At 42.9% G+C, this 22971-nt stretch overlaps 2 protein-coding genes across 2 annotated transcripts in view; both read right to left on the bottom strand.

Annotated features, from left to right (window-relative positions):
• LOC138962256 (deoxynucleoside triphosphate triphosphohydrolase SAMHD1-like) overlaps positions 1-22971 on the bottom strand; it is a 285667-nt gene that overhangs the window by 105146 nt on the left and 157550 nt on the right. The gene's annotated exons all lie outside the window — the stretch shown is intronic.
• The window catches only part of LOC138965530 (deoxynucleoside triphosphate triphosphohydrolase SAMHD1-like), a 36206-nt gene continuing 35394 nt past the window's right edge, over positions 22160-22971 (bottom strand). Inside the window, exon 14 of the mRNA XM_070337742.1 lies at positions 22160-22276. Coding sequence (XP_070193843.1) covers positions 22206-22276 — 71 coding nt within the window. The 3' untranslated portion in view covers positions 22160-22205. The remainder of the gene's footprint in view (positions 22277-22971) is intronic.

The following is a 22971-nucleotide window of genomic DNA, read 5'->3' as shown; positions in this document are numbered from 1 at the left end:
TTCCTTTTTAAAGTTTTGACTAAATGTTTTAACATAGAGGGGGAATCGAAACGAGGGTCGTGATGTATGTGTGTGTGCGTGTGTGTGTGCGTGTGTGTGTGTGTGTGTGTGTGTGTGTGTGTGTGTTTGTGTGTGTGTGTGTGTGTGTGTGCGTGCGTGTAGAGCGATTCAGACTAAACTACTGGACCGATCTTTATGAAATTTGAAATGAGAGTTTCTGGGTATGATATCCCCAGACGTTTTTTTTCAGTTTTTTTATAAATATCTTTGATGACGTCATATCCGGCTTTTCGAGAAAGTTGAGGCGGCACTGTCACGCTCTCATTTTTCAACCAAATTGGTTGAAATTTTGGTCAAGTAATCTTCGACGAAGCCCGGACTTCGGTATTGCATTTCAGCTTGGTGGCTTAAAAATTAATTAATGACTTTGATCATTAAAAATCTGAAAATTGTAAAAAACAAAGTTTTTTTTATAAAACGATCCAAATTTACGTTCATCTTATTTTCCATCATTTTCTGATTCCAAAAACATATAAATATGTTATATTTGGATTAAAAACAAGCTCTGAAAATTAAAAATATAAAAATTATTATCAAAATTAAATTTTCGAAATCAATTTTAAAAACTCTTTTATCTTATTCCTTGTCGGTTCCTGATTCAAAAAACATATAGATATGATATGTTTGGATTAAAAACACGCTCAGAAAGTTAAAACGAAGAGAGGTACAGAAAAGCGTGCTATCCTTCTCAGCGCAACTACTACCCCGCTCTTCTTGTCAATTTCACTGCCTTTGCCATGAGCGGTGGACTGACGATGCTACGAGTATACGGTCTTGCTGCGTTGCATTGCGTTCAGTTTCATTCTGTGAGTTCGACAGCTACTTGACTAAATGTTGTATTTTCGCCTTACGCGACTTGTTTTAAACTTTCAAAACCTCGAGTTGTACTGACCTCGTCTTGATGAAAAAAGAAATCTTTTATGATTTAGGAATGTTTGTGTTACAAGCTGTCCATGTATTATTTAGATTTTAAAAGTTCGTTCTAGCGCCAAAACGAGGCGTCCGATTGTGGTACAAACAATCTGGCTGGCCGCACAAAAATAAATTCTCTGACAAATACTCGCTCTTTCCGGAGCGCACCTGGGACGTTCTTAAGCGGTGAGTGTTTAAACGAAAGGGTGTTTGTACTGTCTGTAAAAGCCTGACAGTGTCTGTGACCAGAAACGGATGGTTTACGGGAGGCTGTGTGTGCCTTTAAACAAGAACTATAACTAGATTGTTAAAAAAAATGTAAGCGAGAGCAATTATAAGAATTTAGAGCAGGCCAGACACGAAGCTTCTGATAACCCTGGACGGGGTTGGGTAATTTCTCTACTTTTAGTCAACACAAAATTAAACCGACAAACCTGTAGAACACCAAAGGAAACTGGAGTGAAAAACGGAAAGAGATAGCAGATTTAATTTAGCAGTAAGACAAAATTGAGGCCAATATTTGAGTTCTTCAGATACAAGAAGAAAATATAAGACTCACGGGCAGTACGTGCCTTGTGGTAAGTAACCCTGTCATCACCTCTAATTCAGCAATAGTGTCATGCCTATTGTCAGGACAGTGCCAGACAACTCACTGTCTCCCACGCTCTCTTCTTCTTGAGCCAGGCAGGTGTGCACTTACACAAAATGTGTGAAATTTTGGTTAAAACTTGTGAGAATGACGGATGATCGTGTACCTTTTAAGTGCTATAAGATACATGTATAATCTTCATTGTAATGACAAGAACAACTGCGTTTCATCTGTTTGTTTTATGTTGTACCGTTTTGGGTTTGGACATGTCTGGGAAAACCAAGGAGTGTTTGATGTAGGAGAATTTCTTCGTGTATTTAGACAAAGAATTATTGATTGTTTTATGCAATATTGAAATAGTGATTTAGTTTCAAAAGATCGTTATGCGTTCTATCGGTCATTTAAGCAGATTCTCGAATTGCCATCGTATTTTTCAGTAATCAAAAGTACATGCAGCAGAAGAAGTTTGACTAGGTAAAGACTCAGTGTGTCCCAGATTAATACACATCGCCTTCGTTATTCGTGTACGTTCAATGTTGCCATGCCACTTTGCGAAGACTTGTTCCGCTTGTCCCAGCCGACGAGGTTTTGCCAACCACGACTTACTACTAGGCCGAATGTTTTACAGAATGTCTTAATAACGTTTATTGTGACATTTTTTTAACTGGTTTTTTTCCCTCAATTCTGCGGAAACGTGACCCTGTCGACAACCAACAGCCGAATGTAATGGGAAAAATTGATGAGGCAACGTACATCATAAACATGAAAAAATGATTTTTTTCCCATTAATAAAAGCTATTGTGTGAAATAATCCAGGTAACAATCACTGAACTTGCGCCCCGTGGCGTGCAATTTCTCTTAGAAGCCGGCGTATTGATTAACTGTCCAGTTGAAAAACATCCTTCATCCCAAAACATCCGCAACCCTTGTTTCACCCTTCCGACACCCACCCCTCCCTCCGCCCTCTGCTAAAGTGCGTGTGTGCGTGCGTGCGTGCGTGCGTGCGTGTGTGCGTGTGTGTGTGTGTGTGTGTGTGACAGAGAGGGGGATCGTGAGAGATTGAGAGCGTGCGCATATATATTTGTTTCCCTGTCTACCTCTTGTTCGCCTCGAAATACAAATAAAAAGTTTGTGTTTGTGTTATGGAGTGGTATAGCCCGGTTTTTAGACAATCATAAATGCCTCTACACAACTCTATAAATTTAGTATTTGTTTACAGACTTGAATATAATCTGAACAGTTGTCCGCTACAGTAGCTTACAAGGCACAAGCGCACACTCACTCACACACGCAAAAACCTGGTGTTAAATGGATCTTGACACTGCCAAGACTAATTATTATTGTTTACAAAGCTTTTTACATCACAAAATCATTTCCGGGCTTCGACCAGTACTCTAGGCCGACAACACCGCAAGAAACTCTACAGTCCAAGACGCAGACACCTTTTGGCTCAAACAAAGCAGCTTAACAGGTAAGACGAATAGATATTCTACTGTACGTTACCCTACTGCCATCTTTCGGCTTTCAAGATGTTGGTATGGCTGTAAGTCCTTCAGACGACTGACAAGGGTGCACCAGTCCTCACGACACCGCAACCATTGCTTGACGTAGTCCTTGATCCTTCCAGTTCGTCTCGGCGGCTAACTGTAGAACCCTGCCAGCTCTCCATGCCATGGTCATGTACACCAAGCCGCAGTTGACTGGTTCAGTTCAGCCTCCGGCGATGAAAACCCCCCAGTTGGAACACTGTAAAGTTTATAGTCCATAAATCAACTTGTCTTTAGTTTCTTTCACTCGCACAATAAAAATACTCACTCGTCCAACATATTAAGCTGCATGAGCCAATATAATTATTTACACGTTAATTCCTGTTTTCTAAAACCAAGAAAACGTTACGTAAAACCCTCACATGTTTAAGCAGTGTAGCACAATAGCTTAGGCCTACACAATAACGTTAAACACAGAACCAGTCACTCTTCTCACATACGACAACATGACACAAGGAACTTAGTCGATAAATATCGACAGGGGGCGGACAAATGGTTTACATGTGAAATGTGTGTATATGGGTGTGGTTCTGAAACAAACAAACCATGTGAACCCCCCCATCCCACCGCTCGCGGGCTGAACGACTGACGTCACATGTCGCTTCGGTCTTTTCCAGAACACCGCGTGTACATAATACACAATTCGATCGCGTAGCACTGCCAATGCACATTTTCGCAACGAAAACCGTGCTACTGTTTCTTGTGTGTTAAATCTGAAAGCAATATAAGTGAACGAACAATTGAAAACTGATATCACGTTACTAAACTCCCAAAAGTAATAAATTACTTCTGACTGCGGTACACAATACGGCAGTCACCTCTGCGAATGCTGTCGAAGAATCTAACCAAAAGTAAACATTCTGGGAATCTACGCGCATCGGCCTTGACGCAAGTTCAATACTGAGCCAATGAGCGCGCCGCGGCGAAGTTGGCCGCTGTAAGTCTCGCAGCGCTGGCTGGCTGAGCGAGTTGCGTGTCCATCCATATTAGGTCCAAGCCGCACCGTAGACCAGATTAGTAGGTGCTTGATTTTGGTATTTTGATTTTACATAACATTAAACCTTTCTTGGGGTTCATGGTCATGGCAACAGCCATAATAATATTATATCATGTATAATATTACATTTCAGCATATTTGAATTACATGTCATCATACCAAACTGTCATACATTTTTATTCCTACATCATTCTGATTGATCACAACCAAACCTACTATCAGTGGACACATCCAAATGTAAGCGCCTGTTCTTGACAACTTTTAATCGATCTAAAAATAGCAACTTGCTGGGCCCTTTGCCGCCAACAGACACTGTTTGGCCTGTAGGTAAAATGTACAATGTATTTTCTGATTTGTGCACAAAAGCTTTTTTTCTTTTTTCTTTTTTTTAACATAACAATGTTTAATGTCACTGTATGTTTAAAAGACCATGGTCATATTTGTAAAAAAAATGTTAAATTAGAAAATAAATAACATTTTGGTTCATGATTTTTCCTACACCTGTGCTAAAAATAAGAAATAAAAATGTCGGGTATATAAGTCACTCAAATACAGCTAGGTATGAATGGCTCGGTTTGAGTTTGTTGCAGTTGACCCTGCACAATGCGACATATCATGTTTTTGTTGAACAATTTTGACGTCACCCCTCCCATAGGGTGACGTATTTCACAACTTCCTGTGTTACACAAACTCTGTGATGACCAATTTTGACGTCACCCCTCCCATAGGGTGACGGATTTCACAACTTTCTACAGATGAACAATGTTGCCTTCACCCCTCCCATAGGGTGACGGATGTCACAACTTCCTGTGTACACAAACTGATGACGTATTTCACAACAAAATGGCGCTGCCCATGGTCAACCTCTAAACTATCCGTATAGAATGGGGGCGTCCTCGCCCCCATAATGAAAATATAACCGGTTTCAAACATACCTCAAAAGAGTGTAAAGCCAACATTTAGTACAGTCGCCGGCCTGGCATGAATATGAAAATGGAAGATATCACGTAAGCTGATAGGGAAAGTTCGTCAGTCTTCATCCTTCTTCAGTCAGATACCTAAAACAGGAGCCCGTCTGCTAACGTGTTACGAAAAACATGAGTCGAGCTTGGCTCCTTGACGGCGACTGATTTTACAAAGTCGTTCTTGCTATGACATTGCCAGTGAGCTGTCGCCTGCATTACTTGCACGTGAAAAACCTTGTCAGTTACACAAAGGTTCAACTGCGGTCAACGCGACGGTATGCAGCCTATAGCCCTTTCCAATGTCTGACCATCGCTATAGTCTATTCTATTTACAACAATACACATTACCACAAATTACGAGTAAACCGCTTCGTAACAGTTTGCACATCCTTGCTTAAAATTGTTATGGTGCATATTACACGAATGGCGGTGGGTCTGTAGTGTTAGAAGAACAACCCACTTGGAACCACAAGGTTGGAACAGTAAACTTAACACCCTCCCTCCCTCCCTCCCTCCCCTCCCTCCCACCCCCTCCCCTTTGGCTTTGGTGCAATAATCATGCAAGCGCAGGCTCAACCAATCAAACACAGGTAAATCAAATTGATTTTCATCTGTGACGGCATATGATGTTGATCTGCTCATTGGTGTATAACTAGAGATGGCCTTCGTGTGGAGCCGTAACGTCATTCAATCCCACGTGAAATACTAACCGGACGGCGGACGAGTAGGGACACGCTTGTTTGGCTCTCTACCGTGTACATGTTAGTTTGATCGATTTCTGTGGTGTTGTGACAGGTATGGTCTGTTCCAGAGACATGTGATGATCTCAGCGCTTTCTAACTTGAGAAGCGGCCTTGCCCAAGTGACGGTTAATCGGACCACAGGCGGAAGGTATCGTCCACTGGACTACTACTATCACAGAAAGACTACAAGGTACGTCACTCACCTTCGAGTCTTCTGTGTTCTTGGAGTCGCTTCCTGGGGAAAAATATTGTTCAAGACGGTTTGCCTCTTCCTACAGTCTGTGTAAGGTCAAATAAATACAGTTGAATGATTGTTTGAACTGTATGTACCTTTAATTTTCAGCTTCCGTCCGCTGCAGGTTGTTATTAACCATCATTTGGACGAATCTTCGTTTGCGAGCCGCTAATATCCACTTTGCGTCAAATCATGCATCCGCACCGAATATGCATACCAGCGCTCATTGGTCTAAAACATATGTAAATATTGTGCAGCAAAGGGAAGCTACCCACGGGAGTTTTCACTTTTGGTATTAGTGAAGAACCGTTTGCCACTTCATTCAAAATGAGGAAAACGTTATTTTTGGGGTAAGTACTAAATTTATGAATGAACAAGAAACGAGCGAAAAACTAAATTGTTTCGTTTTATAAAATTAGCTGAAAGTAAACATTATTTTTTCAAAATTATATGTAGATATAGTGTGTTGATGCATGTGTTTTGTTTTTAATGTTATTGCTGTTACTGTTGTTAGTGTTATTCGCAATCTGCATCATGCATGACACGACTAATGATATCTTTGTCGCTAAAACGGCCATCCATAATCCCAGCGAATTTGTGGATTGTGGTGCCGCTCAGCTGACTGGCTGCAATACCTGTTGTTGCCGTGATGCGGACTGTTTTTCCTGTTTGTTCCAGTTGACATTTAAATTTAACTAAAGTAGACTTTCCTGTGCCGGCTTGACCTAACTAAAAACAAGTCGCGTAAGGCGAAAATACAACATTTAGTCAAGTAGCTGTCGAACTCACAGAATGAAACTGAACGCAATGCAACGCAGCAAGACCGTATACTCGTAGCATCGTCAGACCACCGCTCACGGCAAAGGCAGTGAAATTGACAAGAAGAGCGGGGTAGTAGTTGCGCTGAGAAGGATAGCACGCTTTTCTGTACCTCTCTTCGTTTTAACTTTCTGAGCGTGTTTTTAATCCAAACATATCATATCTATATGTTTTTGGAATCAGGAACCGACAAGGAATAAGATGAAAGTGTTTTTAAATTGATTTGGAAAATTTAATTTTGGTAATAATTTTTATATATTTAATTTTCAGAGCTTGTTTTTAATCCAAATATAACATATTTATATGTTTTTGGAATCAGCAAATAATGGAAAATAAGATGAATGTAAATTTGGATCGTTTTATAAAAAAATATTTTTTTTACAATTTTCAGATTTTTAATGACCAAAGTCATTAATTAATTTTTAAGCCACCAAGCTGAAATGCAATACCGAAGTCCGGGCTTTGTCGAACATTACTTGACCAAAATTTCAACCAATTTGGTTGAAAAATGAGGGCGTGACAGTGCCGCCTCAACTTTCACGAAAAGCCGGATATGACGTCATCAAAGACATTTATCAAAACAAACAAAAAACATATGGGGATATCATACCAAGAAACTCTCATGTCAAATTTCATAAAGATCGGTCCAGTAGTTTAGTCTGCATCGCTCTACACACACACACACACTCACACACACACACACACACACACACGCACAGACACACCCACATACACCACACCCTCGTCTCGATTCCCCCTCTACGTTAAAACATTTAGTCAAAACTTGACTAAATGTAAAAAGTATGCCCCCCAAGAGCAGCTTGGATAACGTTGGCCTCTGCCATATTGTCGTGTTTTTCCTTTCGTCACTCTCAGTCGCAAAGGAGACACAACGATTTGTGTAGGTTCTGTAGATTTATTAACAGCTGGAACAACGGTGACAATATCTCTCAGCACAGTGTAAGAAAGAACAAGTGCAAGACTGGTAAAGAACAACAATACGTGTGCGCAGCCCTACTTATATAGTAAATGGACATACGAGAATATTCGGGAAACATCGACACTAATCTGGTTAGATCTACACAGTTCCGTCTGTTCGATGAGCGTCTACGCTTACGTCATGAGTGACTGCGCACTTAATCAAAGTAAGTTCTATAATGTTCTATATCCTTCCATTCGATTCCAGTGGTATCTAGCGATCTCCACAACACCTCCCCACCTAAACTGATGCTACTCCTCAAGCATCAACAGCAAAGTCTCTCTGTGGGTTTGCGTGTTCTCTTTGACCGTCTTGGATTGTCTGGTCCATACTCTGGAACGGATGGAGTACCTTTGGGTTTGGTCTGTCTCCGAGTTTGTGGCACAGTTTCCAAGATCTCCATGGGGTGATCTGTTACAAGTTCAGAAACAGTGTCCACTTCCTCACCAGGTTCATTGTCTTCCTCAGTGGTGTAGCGTGGCTGTAGCTGTTCCCAGTGTCGTCTCCATACTGGACCATGAGGAATGACCATGACGTTGAAGCAGCGAGTACCCAGAGACTTCTTGATGACTGCTGGTACCCATCGGGGTTGTTTGTCTCGGCGAGGTCCATGGTACAGAGCATACACAGGATCTCCGGCCTTGTACTGTCTGGTTACCTTGACGACAGCTTTCAAGTCTGGAGTCATCTGAGACTTGGATGCCTCCTTGGATTGCTTGCCCTGAGCGATGTGGGCTGGCGAGGGCAGCAGAGTGTCGATCCTTGTCCGTAACTGCCTGGAATTCAAGAGTTCACTCGGAGAGAAACCACAGGATGTCGGCGTTCTCCGGTACTGCATCAAGAACTCTTGAAGAGCACGCTTCGGTGGCAAAGAAGATTTTCTCAGTGCTTGTTTGAATGTCTGCACCAAACGTTCGGCGGCTCCATTGGTAGCAGGATGATATGGTGCCCCTGTCAGGTGCGTGATCCCCCGTTCCTTGCACCAGCTCTGAAATTCTTCAGAAGTGAAGGTCGGCGCGTTGTCAGTGACAAGTGTGTGAGGCAATCCAAAATGAGCAAAATCTTCTTCCAGCAGGTCTAGAGTGGCTCTAGAGGACGTGGATGACGTAGGATGAATGCATGGATACTTGGAGTAAGCATCCGTGATCACCAGCCAGTCTCTACCCATGAAGTTGATTGCATGGTCCAGGTGTAAGCGGCTCCACGGCTTTTCTGGTAGCATCCATGGGTGAACTGGAGGCTTGGATGGCTTGTTCTGATGTTCACCACACGAGTCACATCGTCGAGTAGCCATCTCAATAGCAGCATCGATACCGGGCCAGTAAACAGCAGTTCTTGCCAACTGTTTCATGCGTTCCATGCCGAAGTGTCCGAGATGCAGCAGATCAAGGATCTTGGACTGCAGGCTCTGTGGAATCACCACTCTCGATCCATGGACGAGGCATCCGTGGCAGATACTGAGAGAGTCCGACAACTTCCGGAACTTGTTGACATCTTCATTGATCTCAGCGTTCTTTGGTGGCCAGCCTTCACGGACGTAGCGCATCACAGTAGATATCACTGGATCTTTTCCTGACTCTTGACGGAGGATATTGGCATCCACAGGCTGGACTTGAAGACTGAGAACCTTGATGGCACACACCATGTCCATGTCTTCACCACTTTCCTCCCTGTCGAAGTCGATGTCATCTCCGTATGGCAAGCGACTAAGGGCATCTGCATTGCCATGATCCGCTGTTTTCCGGTACTCGATGGAGTAGTTAAACTGGTTCAGCCACAGGGCCCACCGAGCTAGTCTGTTAGCTGCGAGCAGTGGAGTCCCTTTCTTCGGTCCGAAAAGTGATGTCAGCGGCTTATGATCTGTCACCAGTATGAACTGATGTCCGTAGAGATACTGGTAGAACTTCCGCAAGCCAAAGATGATGGCCAGGGCTTCCTTGTGGATTTGGCTGTAGTTCCTTTCTGCAGCCGTGAGAGTCTTGGACACGTTGGCGATTGGGCGCTCGCTTCCATCTGGATAGCGATGAAATAGGACTGCTCCAATTCCAACGTTGGACGCGTCACAAGCTAGTCCCAAAGTCTTGTTTGGATCGAAGTGTACCAGAACTTGATCCGAGGAAAGCACATTTTTCAACTGTTCAAATGCTGCCTGTTCCTCATCTCCCCACTTCCAGGGGTTCGCCTTCTTCGTCAGGCGGTAGAGCGGCTCTGCCATGCTGGCCAGGTTAGGGATGAACTTCCCGTAAAACTGAACTGAGCCCAAGAAAGACTTCAAGCTTGAGACGTCCGTAGGGGCTGGCATTTTCAAAACTGCCTCGACCTTCGATCCTTTGGAGATCCCTTCGGCCGATAAGGTATGTCCAAGGTATTCCACACTGGCTTGTGCGAACTCGCACTTTTCACGACGACATCTGAGTCCTTTGTCGTTCAGACGAGTGAGCAAACGTTCCAGGTTGCTCAGGTGGTCGTTGGCGTCCTTCCCGCTGACGAGTATATCATCTTGGAAGACGGCAACACCAGGTAGATCACAGGTCAGGTTTTCCATGATCTCTTGAAAGTAACCAGGTGCTGACTTTATCCCGAAAGGAAGTCGTTGCTGCAGGAGTACCCCACGGTGAGTGCTGAGGGCTAGCCTGCGTTGACTCTCTGGTGCCAGCTTGATCTGGTTGTAGGCATCAGCAAGATCGATCTTGGTGTATCCGAATCCACCTCCTAGCTTCTGCATCAGTTCCTCTGGGAGTGGCATTGGATGACGGTGATCTTCAAGCTGATCATTGATGCCCACTGAGTAGTCACCACAGATCCGTAGCTTGGGCTTCAGGGTGCCCGAGGTTTGTGCCTTACGAATTGGTACCACTGGCGTTCCGTATTCATTGAACTGGACTGGCTTCCAGACTCCTTTGGCGATGCCTTCTTCGTAGCCTTTGGCGAGGTCATCACGAAGAGCGAAAGGTACCGGACGTGCCTTGTGAAAAACCGGCTTCGCATCAGACTTGAACTTCACGTCCAGTTCGAAGTCCTTGAGACATCCCAATTCTTGTTTGAAGAGATTTGGGAATTTATCAGACAGTCTGTGACAATCTCGTTGCAGGGCAGCATAAGGCGCGTTGGAGGTCGCTGGATGCGTAGGTTTTGCACCCTCACTCTTTGCGTGACTCTCTATGCTCCTCAGTCCTAGAGCATTGTCCACAGAAATTCCCAGAGTCTGGATTGCGTTGCGTCCTAGCAGATTCAGATGAGGGATCTTGGTGACGATGTACGGAATTGAGCTTTGCTTACCAGTCACTGGATCCTTGGTTTGGCCCATGAAAGTTCCCAGCACGGGCAGGTCGTGCTTGCTGGCAGACTCGTAACGATGTGTGACGTCATCCAGCTTCGGTTTTCCTAGTTGTCTCCAGACCGGAAGAGAAACAAAATTTCCTGTAGTTGCGGTGTCCAGTTCCATGGTGAACTGTCGGTCCTGGATTGTTATGGGTACATCCAACCTAGGAGTATCTTGGGGAACTTCACCGAGGATCGCTTTGACAAGCTCTGCTTTCGTGACTCTCTTCACGGAAGCCTGGGAATGTCGTTCCCGATTCTGATGTTGCTTTTTTCTACAGACAGCTTCCAAATGTCCTGTGACGTCACAGTATCGGCATTTGGCTTCTTTGTAGGGGCAGTCTGTTGCTTTGTGGGCCTTTCCACATCGGTAGCACTTCCTGTCTGTGGAATTAGACTGCTTGTGGTTCTTTCGTGGACCCGTAGTCTTGTTCTGGTGGACCTTGTTGACTGGCATGGTCTTGGAACCGTAGACAGTTTCCTTGGCAACCTTCGCTGCGTCTTCAGTCTCAATCGCGACTTGGACAGCACGTGCGAAATCCAGCTCTGTGTCCTTGATCTTGAATAGAGCCTTTAAGACAGCCTCATTGTTGACAGAACATATGAATCTCTGTCTCAGAGCTTCGTCTTGTGGGTTTTTGATCGAAGGAAAGTCACAGGTAGCGGCGTCTTGGCGTATGCGCGCTGCTAACTCCTGGAGAGTTTCGCCTGGCTTCCGTTTCATGTCACTCCAGAACTTGAAACGTTCTCGCACTATGAAGAGTTTCGGGTCGAACTGTTCTTTCATGAATTTGACAATCTCGTCCATTGTCAAACTGTTGATGTCCTTGGGCGGATTTTGCTGAGTAGCCAGATTTGCCAGTTGTTTGTAGACCGTAGCAGTCTGATTCGTCAAGAAAACTTGAGCCTTGCGCTGCTCCGGCACGGAGTTGGCGACCACAAACGTGCAAAATCTTGACCAGTAGTCAGGCCACAGTTCCGATGTTGCATCAAACGCAACAAAAGATGGGATTGCAGCTGCCTGTGTAGTAATGGGAAAACGTAGATTCGAAGCACTCGGATCGTCGTAGCTTTCCTCCCTGGCAGAAGCTGCGGCACCACTGAACACTTTCATCATCATCTCCATCTGGTGCATTTGTTGCTCCATATCTTCCTTGTGCTGGCGTTGCTGTTGCTCCAACTGCTCCCTTAGAAGCGTTATCAGCTGCTCTGTTTCCGTCATTTTGCAGTAATAAGTCACTCCGAATAGACAAGGGAAGTAACTGTCGACGACGCCAGTTGTCGTGTTTTTCCTTTCGTCACTCTCAGTCGCAAAGGAGACACAACGATTTGTGTAGGTTCTGTAGATTTATTAACAGCTGGAACAACGGTGACAATATCTCTCAGCACAGTGTAAGAAAGAACAAGTGCAAGACTGGTAAAGAACAACAATACGTGTGCGCAGCCCTACTTATATAGTAAATGGACATACGAGAATATTCGGGAAACATCGACACTAATCTGGTTAGATCTACACAGTTCCGTCTGTTCGATGAGCGTCTACGCTTACGTCATGAGTGACTGCGCACTTAATCAAAGTAAGTTCTATAATGTTCTATATCCTTCCATTCGATTCCAGTGGTATCTAGCGATCTCCACAACACATATCGTTGCCACTCTTCGTTGCAGGAACGGAACCGATGCAGACGATTTCAGTCGACCAATGAAAATAATCATCGAATATCCTGTTATTAACCAATGAGCGCTGGTATGCATATTCGGTGCGGATGCATGATTTGACGCAAAGTGGATATTAGCGGCTCGCAAACGAAGATTCGTCCAAATGATGGTTAATAACAACCTGCAGCGGACGGAAGCTGAAAATTAAAGGTACATACAGTTCAAACAATCATTCAACTGTATTTATTTGACCTTACACAGACTGTAGGAAGAGGTAAACCGTTTTGAACAATATTTTTCCCCAGGAAGCGACTCCAAGAACACAGAAGACTCGAAGGTGAGTGACAAACCTTGTAGTCTTTCTGTGATAGTAGTAGTCCAGTGGACGATACCTTCCGCCTGTGATCGGACCCGGACGAGACGATCATCACCTGTTCACACGAGCTGGCTTTGAGCACACCAAAGCCAAAGGGGAAGATGAGCCAAGAAGACCAATTGAAGGAGAAGATCACGACCTTCCTGTCCAATCCAGACATACTTAAAGTCTTATCCAAAGATGTGGCATCCCAGGTTATCGCTGAGTTTTGGAAGGAGTAGGCGACCTCAAGACTGAAGTTGCTATATACATACTTGCATGAGTGCTTCTTCTTCTTCAGCGTTCCAGAATTTTCTGGTTACGTGCGAGCTCGTTTTCCCATTTGGGTTCCCCAAACTATACTCTGAGAGCATAGTCAGCTTCACTCCGCTTTCGTTGGGTAGGCATACTGGGTATTTTCGTGTTTCCATAACCCAGCGAACTCTAACATGGATTACAGGATCTTTTCCGTGCGCACTTGGTCTTGTGCATGCGTGTACACACGAAGGGGGTTAAGTCACCAGCAGGTCAGTCTGCACATAAGTTGACCTGGGAGATCGGAAAAATCTCCACTCTTAACCCACCAGGCGGCAGCGACCGGGATTCGAACTCACGACCTCCCGATTAGGAGGCCGACGTCTTACAACCAGGCCGCTGCGCCCGTCATCGGCATGAGTGCGTGTGTACGTACGTGTGTGTGAGTACGTCTGTACCAATGCGTTTGCGCGCACATGCGTCCGTGGAATTTCATCTGCCAACTTTCGCATTCGCCTTCCCATACACCTTCCCTAACCTCCCACCACATCCACAAACCCTTTCAACTCCCCCCCACCCCCCACGCCCCAACCATCTTGACCCCTCCTCCCCCCCCCCCCCTCCTCTCTCTCTCTTTTTAAAAAATTTTTTTTAATAGACCTCACCACGACATGTCGAATGTTTCGGTCCTGCTTTGTCCATGCAGAATTTTCCTGTCTTAATTAATATGATGTTATTTCATTGTTAAATACCTTTGTAATCACTGTGCCCCGGCCAGGTCCACTTCGATTATGTTTCATCAGAAGTCTATCATACTAGAAGTATTTCATTCATTTTGGTTTCATTCGATGTTTCCTTCCCTTTGTTTGTTTACTTTTTTTTAATCCTGGAATAGTCTCCCTTGCTCATCTATCCATTATTTTTGATTCGTGAATTGTTACATCTATCATTCTTCTCTCTGTTCTCTGGTCTGTCTTCTTTTCTTTTTTTTTGTGTTGCCTGAGGAAGACCTTAGGGTGGAAACGACGTCATTATTTGTTTGTATTCTTTGTTCACATGTGAGTACAGCATTTGTGGTCTTTTTATTCCTCATTGAACTCACGAAAGGGGTGTTTTTTGTTTGTTTTGTTTTTAAAGTTGATCACTTTCGCAACGGCCAGACTCCAGCCTTAATTCATTCATTTTGAGGTAAGTTTATGACCAAAGATGGAGTGAAAAGATGAAAGTCGCATGTTCATTTCAATGCTTGTTATTCTGTCAGGTGTCAGGAGAGAAGGTTACGTACAACTCTCGCTTAGTCTATTACACATGTCGTATGCAGAAAGAGCGATTACTTCCCTTTGGTTATTTGATAACAAATAGGGAGTGGTTTCGTGTTATGTTAAAGCATGACAATAAGCAGTAGGACATTACAGCGGTTAATGAAAAATACTCAGTTCTCTGAAGAAAAACAAAAACGTGATAATGACCGGGGTGTGATAATGATGTTTATAGTCGACTGCACAGCTCTTGACAAAGCCAGGGGAAATGGATGTGTCCAGTTCCTCGAGAGTACAGTACAACGACATTTTCACAGGAAAAGATGATGATGATGGAACTTTATTTTACAAGGATAGAGGTCTAAAGCTACGCCTTTTCTTACAACCTATCCTTACATCTAATACACAAATTCTCATGAATGATAAACAAGTAGAAGAAAACAAACAAACAAACAAACAAGCAAACAAAAGACAATGACAAACTAAGCAAGTAAACAAAACAAAACAAAATGTAAAAAAAAAAGGCAAGTCAGAGTTTCGATGACTTGAGAACTGCACGATGAGCAGTTTCATGATTAGACTTGCTCCGATAAATCGCTCGGCTCGGCTCTTCGTACAACTTCAGTCTATAACTTAAAATGTGTGTGTTGAATTCTGAACCGAAAGTGCGTCCCTAAACCGAAAGAGCTCCGATAAATCGCTCGGCTCGGCTCTTCGTACAACTTCAGTCTATAACTTAAAATGTGTGTGTTGAATTCTGAACCGAAAGTGCGTCCCTAAACCGAAAGAGCTTTCTGTGAGAAATGTTTGCTCCGTCTCGTAAACTAAACTTGGCCAAAACATTATCGCGACAAATTTCGCACCCAAATAAAAGCATTAATTCCCGTGTCATTTCATTCAAGCTTCTATGCCAGTTAAGACCGTTCACTTGCATTCCTAGATCACCTTTCAGATTACAAGTTTTCTTTTACTGGGATCATGTGACCGCCGTTCAAATAAGGGTACCCTCAAAATCTACCGGACAAAAGCCAATAAGAAGGAACAATAACAAATCGACGACAAATCACAGTAGGCAAAACTTTGCAACTTTTACATACCAGAAGAAAATCAAATCACTTATCTACCCAGAACAAGTTGTGGCACAGCAACATCCTAAAAATATAAAGCGTGTTTTAGGTTTACAGACCTAGCAAATTTGGGTCAGTGCTTATACCCAAATGAAACTTTGGCAGTGTCTCTTTCAATCATTTGTCCGAAGACATGCGAAGTCATACATTTGTTTAACGCAAGTGAACAATCCTATGACGATCTACGTACCCGTGTTAATATATAGAAATGAATCTGTAAAATAACCGACTCTGCGCAGGAAGCACCTAAGCTGAGGATTTGTTAGTATTTGTCTTTGTGGAGAGAAGGTCTTGTCTACATAGCCTGGCCAGATCTGAGATGGTGAGCCAAATCGTCTACACGAGAAAGGATCCCCCCCCCCCCCCCCCCCCCCGCCTTTTAAATGTTGGCAAACTTTTTTTTTAACAGGCCGACGACTCAACATGAACATTTCTCACGGCGACAAACCGGTGCCAGCCTCTGCCGTGACGTCATTCCACCAGTTGTCGGCCTTGCTGATCAATGGCCACGTGGAGGCGCTGTCCCGTTACGAAGGACGCGTGTGTCTTGTGGTGAACATGCCCGGTAACGGGTGACCACGCCACAAAACAGGAGCTCACCCAGGTAAACAAAAACAAAACAAAAATTGAAGAAAAAACCCCAAAGAACTGTAGGTTTCTGGAACAAAACAGTTATTTGATAATTATAGTTTTGTCAATAATTAAACGTTCCAATAACCTACAATTCTAGTTTTTTTATTTCTGAATTTTTGAACGTTAGCAGTCTTATTTGTTTTTGATTTTTTTCCACCAAGGTAAAGACGCGACAGAGCTTGAACTAAAAGGGGATTTAAAATTCGAAAGGCCGCACAGTCTACACGGAGTGTTGGTTACTGCTTTTAATTTAGACAGCATTGATCCCTGCGTTTGTGTTTTGAATTTTGTATTGGTTTTGTTGGCTGGTTGAGAAGTTGGTTGATTGGTTGCTTACTCTGTAATTCTGCGCATTCAGACATTTGGATTTAGCGAAGTACATTGTATTAACAATCCGAGTCTGAGCCTGAGGTACAGGATGCGACATGTACCAACCCCCCCCCCCCCCCCCCCCCAAAGTTGATTGATTGATTGATTGATTGATTGACTTACAGATGGCTTAACAGAGTGAATGAGCGAGAAAGGTATCCCATGTTCCCACATAACATTCACGACATGTCTGTGCTTGTTTTGTCTGTACAGGAAATGGAAGCCGTTGAACTGAAGCGTGACAGTTGCGTGCCTGACGAGTCCTTTAGTCCAATGTTGTCTAACACTTAAACAAATAAATGAGATGAGGAACACAATGTTTTTCTCTTTCTGTCCTTCCAAGCTGAACGAGTTGGCAACGGCCTTGGAAGCCCGGGGTCTGTGCGTCCTAATATTCCCCTGCAACCAGTTCGAGGGTCTCGAACCCTTCAACGGCGATGAGATCCCCCTCATACTGCACCACGTACGCCCAGGCGGCAAGTTTGAACCCCGTTTCAAGCTCTATGTCAAGTGTGACGTCAACGGAAGTAAAGCCAGCCCCGTCTACGAGTTTCTCCGCTTCCGGCTGCCTCAGTCAGGCAATCGACGACAACATGGTGATGTCACGTGACCTCCGCCCATCACGTGGCGTCCCGTCATGCGCTCTGACGTAGGGTGGAACTAAGAAAAGTTCCTGGTGAACTGCGAAGGCCAGCCGGTCAAGCGCTACTCTCACAGAGCGACGATGGATGTCATCCGGAAGGACGTTGAAGGTCAGCTGAAGAAGATCCCCAAGGCTGCGCGCGATCACATGGGTCTCATATCCGTTAGTCGCTGGCGCTTTTTGTATTGTTTTTTCTTTCGAAAATAGTTCTTCTCAAAATATTTTGCGTCAGCATTCAGTGACTTATCAGGGAATGAGGAGAGGATGTGATCCTGAGCGTTGCGCTTCTACGTGTAGTTAGTACTGTATCATATTCAAGACAAAATAGAACATATGTTTATTATTTGCAAAACGTTTCTCGTGATTACTTAATATCATTTTTGTTCCGCAGTCATCTGCATTTGTTTTCAAGACTGTGCTATGTCTCTCTACCGCTGTCTCTGTCTCTCTCTCAGCCTAACTCTTTGTGTGTGTGTGTGTGTGTGTGTGTGTGTGTGTGTGTGTGTGCCGTGTGTGTGTGTGTGTGTGTGTGAGTGTGCGGTGTGTGTGTGTGTGTGTGCGGTGTGTGTGTGTGTGTGAATTAGTATGCACAATGTAACCAGTAAAGCAACTCAATGTTTCCTGTGGCGTAGTACAATGTACAGTATGTGTGCGTGACAGTCGGTATTGTTCGCCAGTGGTAAGCACATCAAGCACGGGACATCATTTACGCAAAGGTCGCGTAATCTTAACTGCCCTAGAGTTGTCGTAACTGCCCTCTTACAAGTCGGAAAATTGTATACTGTACTAACAAAACAAGGTTTACTCATTTTATTTCATGCGGTTATGTGTCCTGGGCCCATATTCAGGAAGAATCCGACAGTGGTTTTGTCGGTAAGAGAAACAGGAAACTTCTGATAACCCCCTGTCGTGGAATTCACGAAGAACCGATAGCGCCTATCGTTGGCACTGTCCTACGATATAGTTAGAGGTGCCTATCCCTACCGATAAGCACTGTTGTCGTTACGATAACTTTGATTTCAAGATTGCGGCCATCAGTTTGCAGCGTTACCGGGAAAGAAGAAAATTAATACAGGAAGACGTACGATTTTTTGGGACGGGATACATGCACAAATTCATACAGTTCCGCATGCACGATATTTTGCAGTTGATTGTTAACGGATGTGATAACTGACAACATTCAGTTTGCGAACAGAATGGGGGCCTAGCCTCTTGTCTCGCAAGTGATACTCGCGTTGCGGTTTCACGCGTCTGGTGCACATCAAGATGTTTGCGTGGCGCCGATTTGGGGTGAGCCAGCCACGGTCACCCAGTCACAGCACGCGGGGCCTTGACAGAGCTGCTGCGTCAGGCGCACGCGCAGAGCGACCGTAAACAAGGGAATCCCCCCGCTAGCTATCGGGGAGGCTGCCCGATGCCTGTGAATTCGGCAGTACGACAAAAGTTGCCGGACAGAGAGCTATCAAACTTCGGGGCGCTTGTCGTAGGACATGCAGTCGCATCGTCTTGCATACGCGCCCTGATGATGTCCACACACACACACACACACACACACACACACACACACACACACACACTCACACACACGCTCTCTCTCTCTCTCTCTCTCTCTCTCTCTCTCTCTCTCTCTCTCTCTCTCTCTCTCTCTCAAATCATGTCGACCCGTGTCGTCTATTACAGACACAAAATATAACGCAAAGATAGTCGTATCGGACATTTATTGCACTTCTATTAAAGATAAGAAAGCGTAAAAAGAGGCAAGCGTTGTGCAGTTCCCCAGAAACTAGCACCAAACGACGCGCATTGGTTTGGCCAAACATAATCGAAGATTAGTTTCAAAGAGTGCAAAACGTTTAATCTCAAGACCAACCAGCGTCAATGAAAATAGATTTGAGAAAAGATAGCGCGTGCAAGAACTTGGATATGTGCGAAGTGGATATCAGATGTAAATTACAACAGGTATATGAAGAACCACAGCGACAATTGGATCAGAAAAAATATCACATTCAGTAAACAAAAATATATTTCACCAAATAAGTAAAATTTGCAAAATCACAGACACTTCACACGAAAAAATATTTTAAAGAGAACCACCAATTGGCAAACATGAAAACTGTCACCAAATGATAAACACATTTCAAAATATGTATGCTCGAAAACTATCACAACGTAAGCTTATTTTTTGACAACTTATATATCACAAAAGTAAAACAAAAACATAACATTGGGGTTTTAAAAAGAGTTCCACAAAACAAGCCATCCCATAAAAAATAGCGTCAAATAACAAAACAAATCAGGATCACAGAACAGGTTACAAATATCTGCGTTCAAGTATGATCACATAACAACATGTGCATATCAATGAAGTTGTGGAATTCGCATGAAGTACAAGCAAACAATATTTCAATTGCTATAGTGATTATGTGTCAGCATGAACAAGTCACGGCTGATGCCGAGTCTGCTAGTCTGCTATTTATAAAAATAAAAAAAAAAAGTAGAAAAAAAGGACGAAGAGTGGCTTTTTTTTCCACAATCTCAGTCTTCTATGCAATCTCACAAAGGTAATTTTTGTTCACCAAAAACTACTTGCAGATTTTAATTTAGATTTCTGAAATATATCTGATCATTTAAAACTAGATATTGTACTAATAAAAGAAGGAATTATCCGTAAAAATGTACCAATGGGGATAGGTGTATAAGTTCCGTTATCAAATCATCAGTTTTCTCGCTTTGCATGTGGCTTTATGTATGTTACGTAGGTTGGTGTTTTTAGTCGCTGTTCGCAGGAAATATTCTATTTTGATAAAATCAGGCTTGCAATAGTTGACCAGCCTACAAAGAGTAATCGATCGACAGGGGGAAAAGTGCAATATTTTTCGAAAACACCTAGCGATCTTTTTCTTTTCGTTTTTGGAAAAATAACATTCATTTCTTCCAAAATTCAAAAATCGAGCAAGAGTACAGGCATATTTAATTAAATCTCCCCTTTTACATTTAACAATGACATACAGCAAATACGTTTTTCACCCAATTGTTGTTGATATTGTGGCTCTGTATATGAAGAGCCTGAAATAGCTAGACAACCATGCAAAGAAAGGGTTACACTGTCGGAATCAGAGTAATCATATTTCATAACCGTGAAGAAATGTCGACTGTAAAACACACACTTATCTTTTTTTTTCTTTTTTCTTTTTAATCTTCTTTCGTCTACTTTATTCTTCTCTCTTTTTTTTTCTTCTCTCTCTTCTTTATGTATCTATTTTATTTGTTTTTGTGTGTTTCATCCTCTTTTTGCTTGTCCCGACGCTTGTTCCTTCTCCCAGTATGCTCCCACGCCGCCCCGTCCCAGCACTCACTGCAACATCCACCCCTGAACTTCATTCCGCCGCCAGACTTTGTCGAATCAATGAGCCACCAGTGAAAACCCACACCTATCGAATAAAGACTTTTTGCCCACAGAAAAATTGTGGCCAAAATCTGGAACCTCTGCACTGGTTGAACATAAAATAAGTAAGCAGTGGGTTTTTTAATTTTTATTTAAGTATAATTAAAAAGCGAACAAATAATTTCAATACGGTGCCTTTCATCAACAAAATCAAAAAGGTTACATTGATACACAGTTTGAATAAGTTAAAATTTTTGAATAAGTATAATTAAAAAGCGAACAGATAATGTTAAGCTGGTGAATTTCACACACAAAAAGTCGAAAACGATCAAGTGATACAAATTAGAGTACTAGATTTCATATGCAATCAAAATGAAGTTAAAAACCGAAAACCCATAAGTGCAGTTTTGTCATCGCTATTAGATCAGCACATCCATGAATGATTGACAACACTTGATATGCTGCTGCCGAATTCTTGATATGGTGCGACAAGATCGCTGACGATGACCTTCACATTTCTTTGAGTTTGTGAAAAGTGGGGCTGAATGTGAGATAGGCCTCTTCCCCGAATTTTGTGGCGTGATCTGCAATTTGAAAGCATTTCTCCTTCACAATGTCGGTGAAAACTCGGGTATCACGAAAGCGGTCAGCTTCTATTTCAATAATCATCATCATATTATCGTCAACGTCATCGGCGTCGTCATCATCATCATCATCATCATCATCATCATCATCATCATCATCATCATCATCATTATCATCATCATCATCATAAATAGCTCTTATAAAACCTCAATTTACTTTCTTACATGATCATTCTAATTCTGAAAGGGATGAGATCGCAGGTATACAACACAAATCAGCTAAATGTGTCTGAGTTTCAGTGAATTGTTACTCATAGCTAATTGTCGTAATATGTGAAACATGTGAAGGAAGCATTGCATGATGTCTGTACCGTGTTGCAATTAAAATGCACTCCGAGGGCTTGCATATAACTAAAGTGTTACACATTAATGTAAAGCAAAAGCAAAACCAAAAATAGAAACATACTTAAAATCTATACGTATCTCTTTACTACACGAGTATGATATCCACCAGAAGTGGATAAAACTGTAAGTGCTCAACTACTATTACTATCAGTTGACACGCGGTGATACATATACCCGTTGACCTTTTCTTGGGGGTATCCTGTACTAAAAATAGAATACGGGATTCTGGGAAAGTTGTTCAAGGGCACATACGCACTATATTCGATTTTCAATACCCGACTCAAAACCTTTGGAATAAATCAAAATGAATAAAATACAAGCACAAAGAGTTCGGAAAAGAAGAGAAAAAGTGAGAACAAAGTTTTTAAAAATTCTTGCCTTTTATGAAGTTTGAACCCAAATCCACCGGGACAGGGGGTGGGCTTTCTTCCAGGTCTGAAAATAAGAATTTAAACTTCAAACATACATAACACGTGGTTTCTTGAGCACGTGTTGACTCTTCGGTTTCCGAGTTTCTCCGTTCGTATTTGTGTTTTGTACGTTTTCTTGATCTCATCGTTACATGTAGTCGCGGTGATACCAATAGGGCATTTTACACAAGCCGATGTTACTAACAAAATTTAATTGGGTAATTCTGGGAAATTGTCTGCTGGAAGTACCAAATAATTATGCAACCGTTTGATTATTTCGATTCCTTAGATCAACCAAAACGTTTGGAATGAATAAAATAAATACAATAAAGGAATGACGAGTTCAGAAAATTAAAAACAAAGAGTTAAAAAATGATTACTTAGAAGAGGATCGAAACCGTGACCACCGATGTCAGGAAGAGCGATCGGGCGCTTTACCAACTGAGCTTTTCTGCCGCACGGTTGGCAAGGGAGATTTTAAAATCAAATATTACACTTGAGTTCTCGAGCATGGGGATCAGTATTGACTCGACTCGAGTTCCCGAGTCTCTACGTTCGAATTTGTGTACTGTTCTCTTTATCTCACTGTTCGAGGCAAGTTAAGTTGATAACTGACTTCGTATAAGTTTGGAAAGCAATATCAAGTAGCGTTAATTTCAAGCGTCAGCGACATTATGTTGTTGTCGGGCTCCAAAATGCATTAAACAACCGCCAACAGGC

This window comes from Littorina saxatilis, linkage group LG1 (genome assembly GCF_037325665.1).
Source record: "Littorina saxatilis isolate snail1 linkage group LG1, US_GU_Lsax_2.0, whole genome shotgun sequence".
Classification (NCBI taxonomy): Eukaryota; Metazoa; Mollusca; class Gastropoda; order Littorinimorpha; family Littorinidae; genus Littorina; species Littorina saxatilis.
The sequence above is the reverse complement of the archived record's forward strand: the minus strand, read 5'-3'. Positions and strand labels throughout refer to the sequence as shown.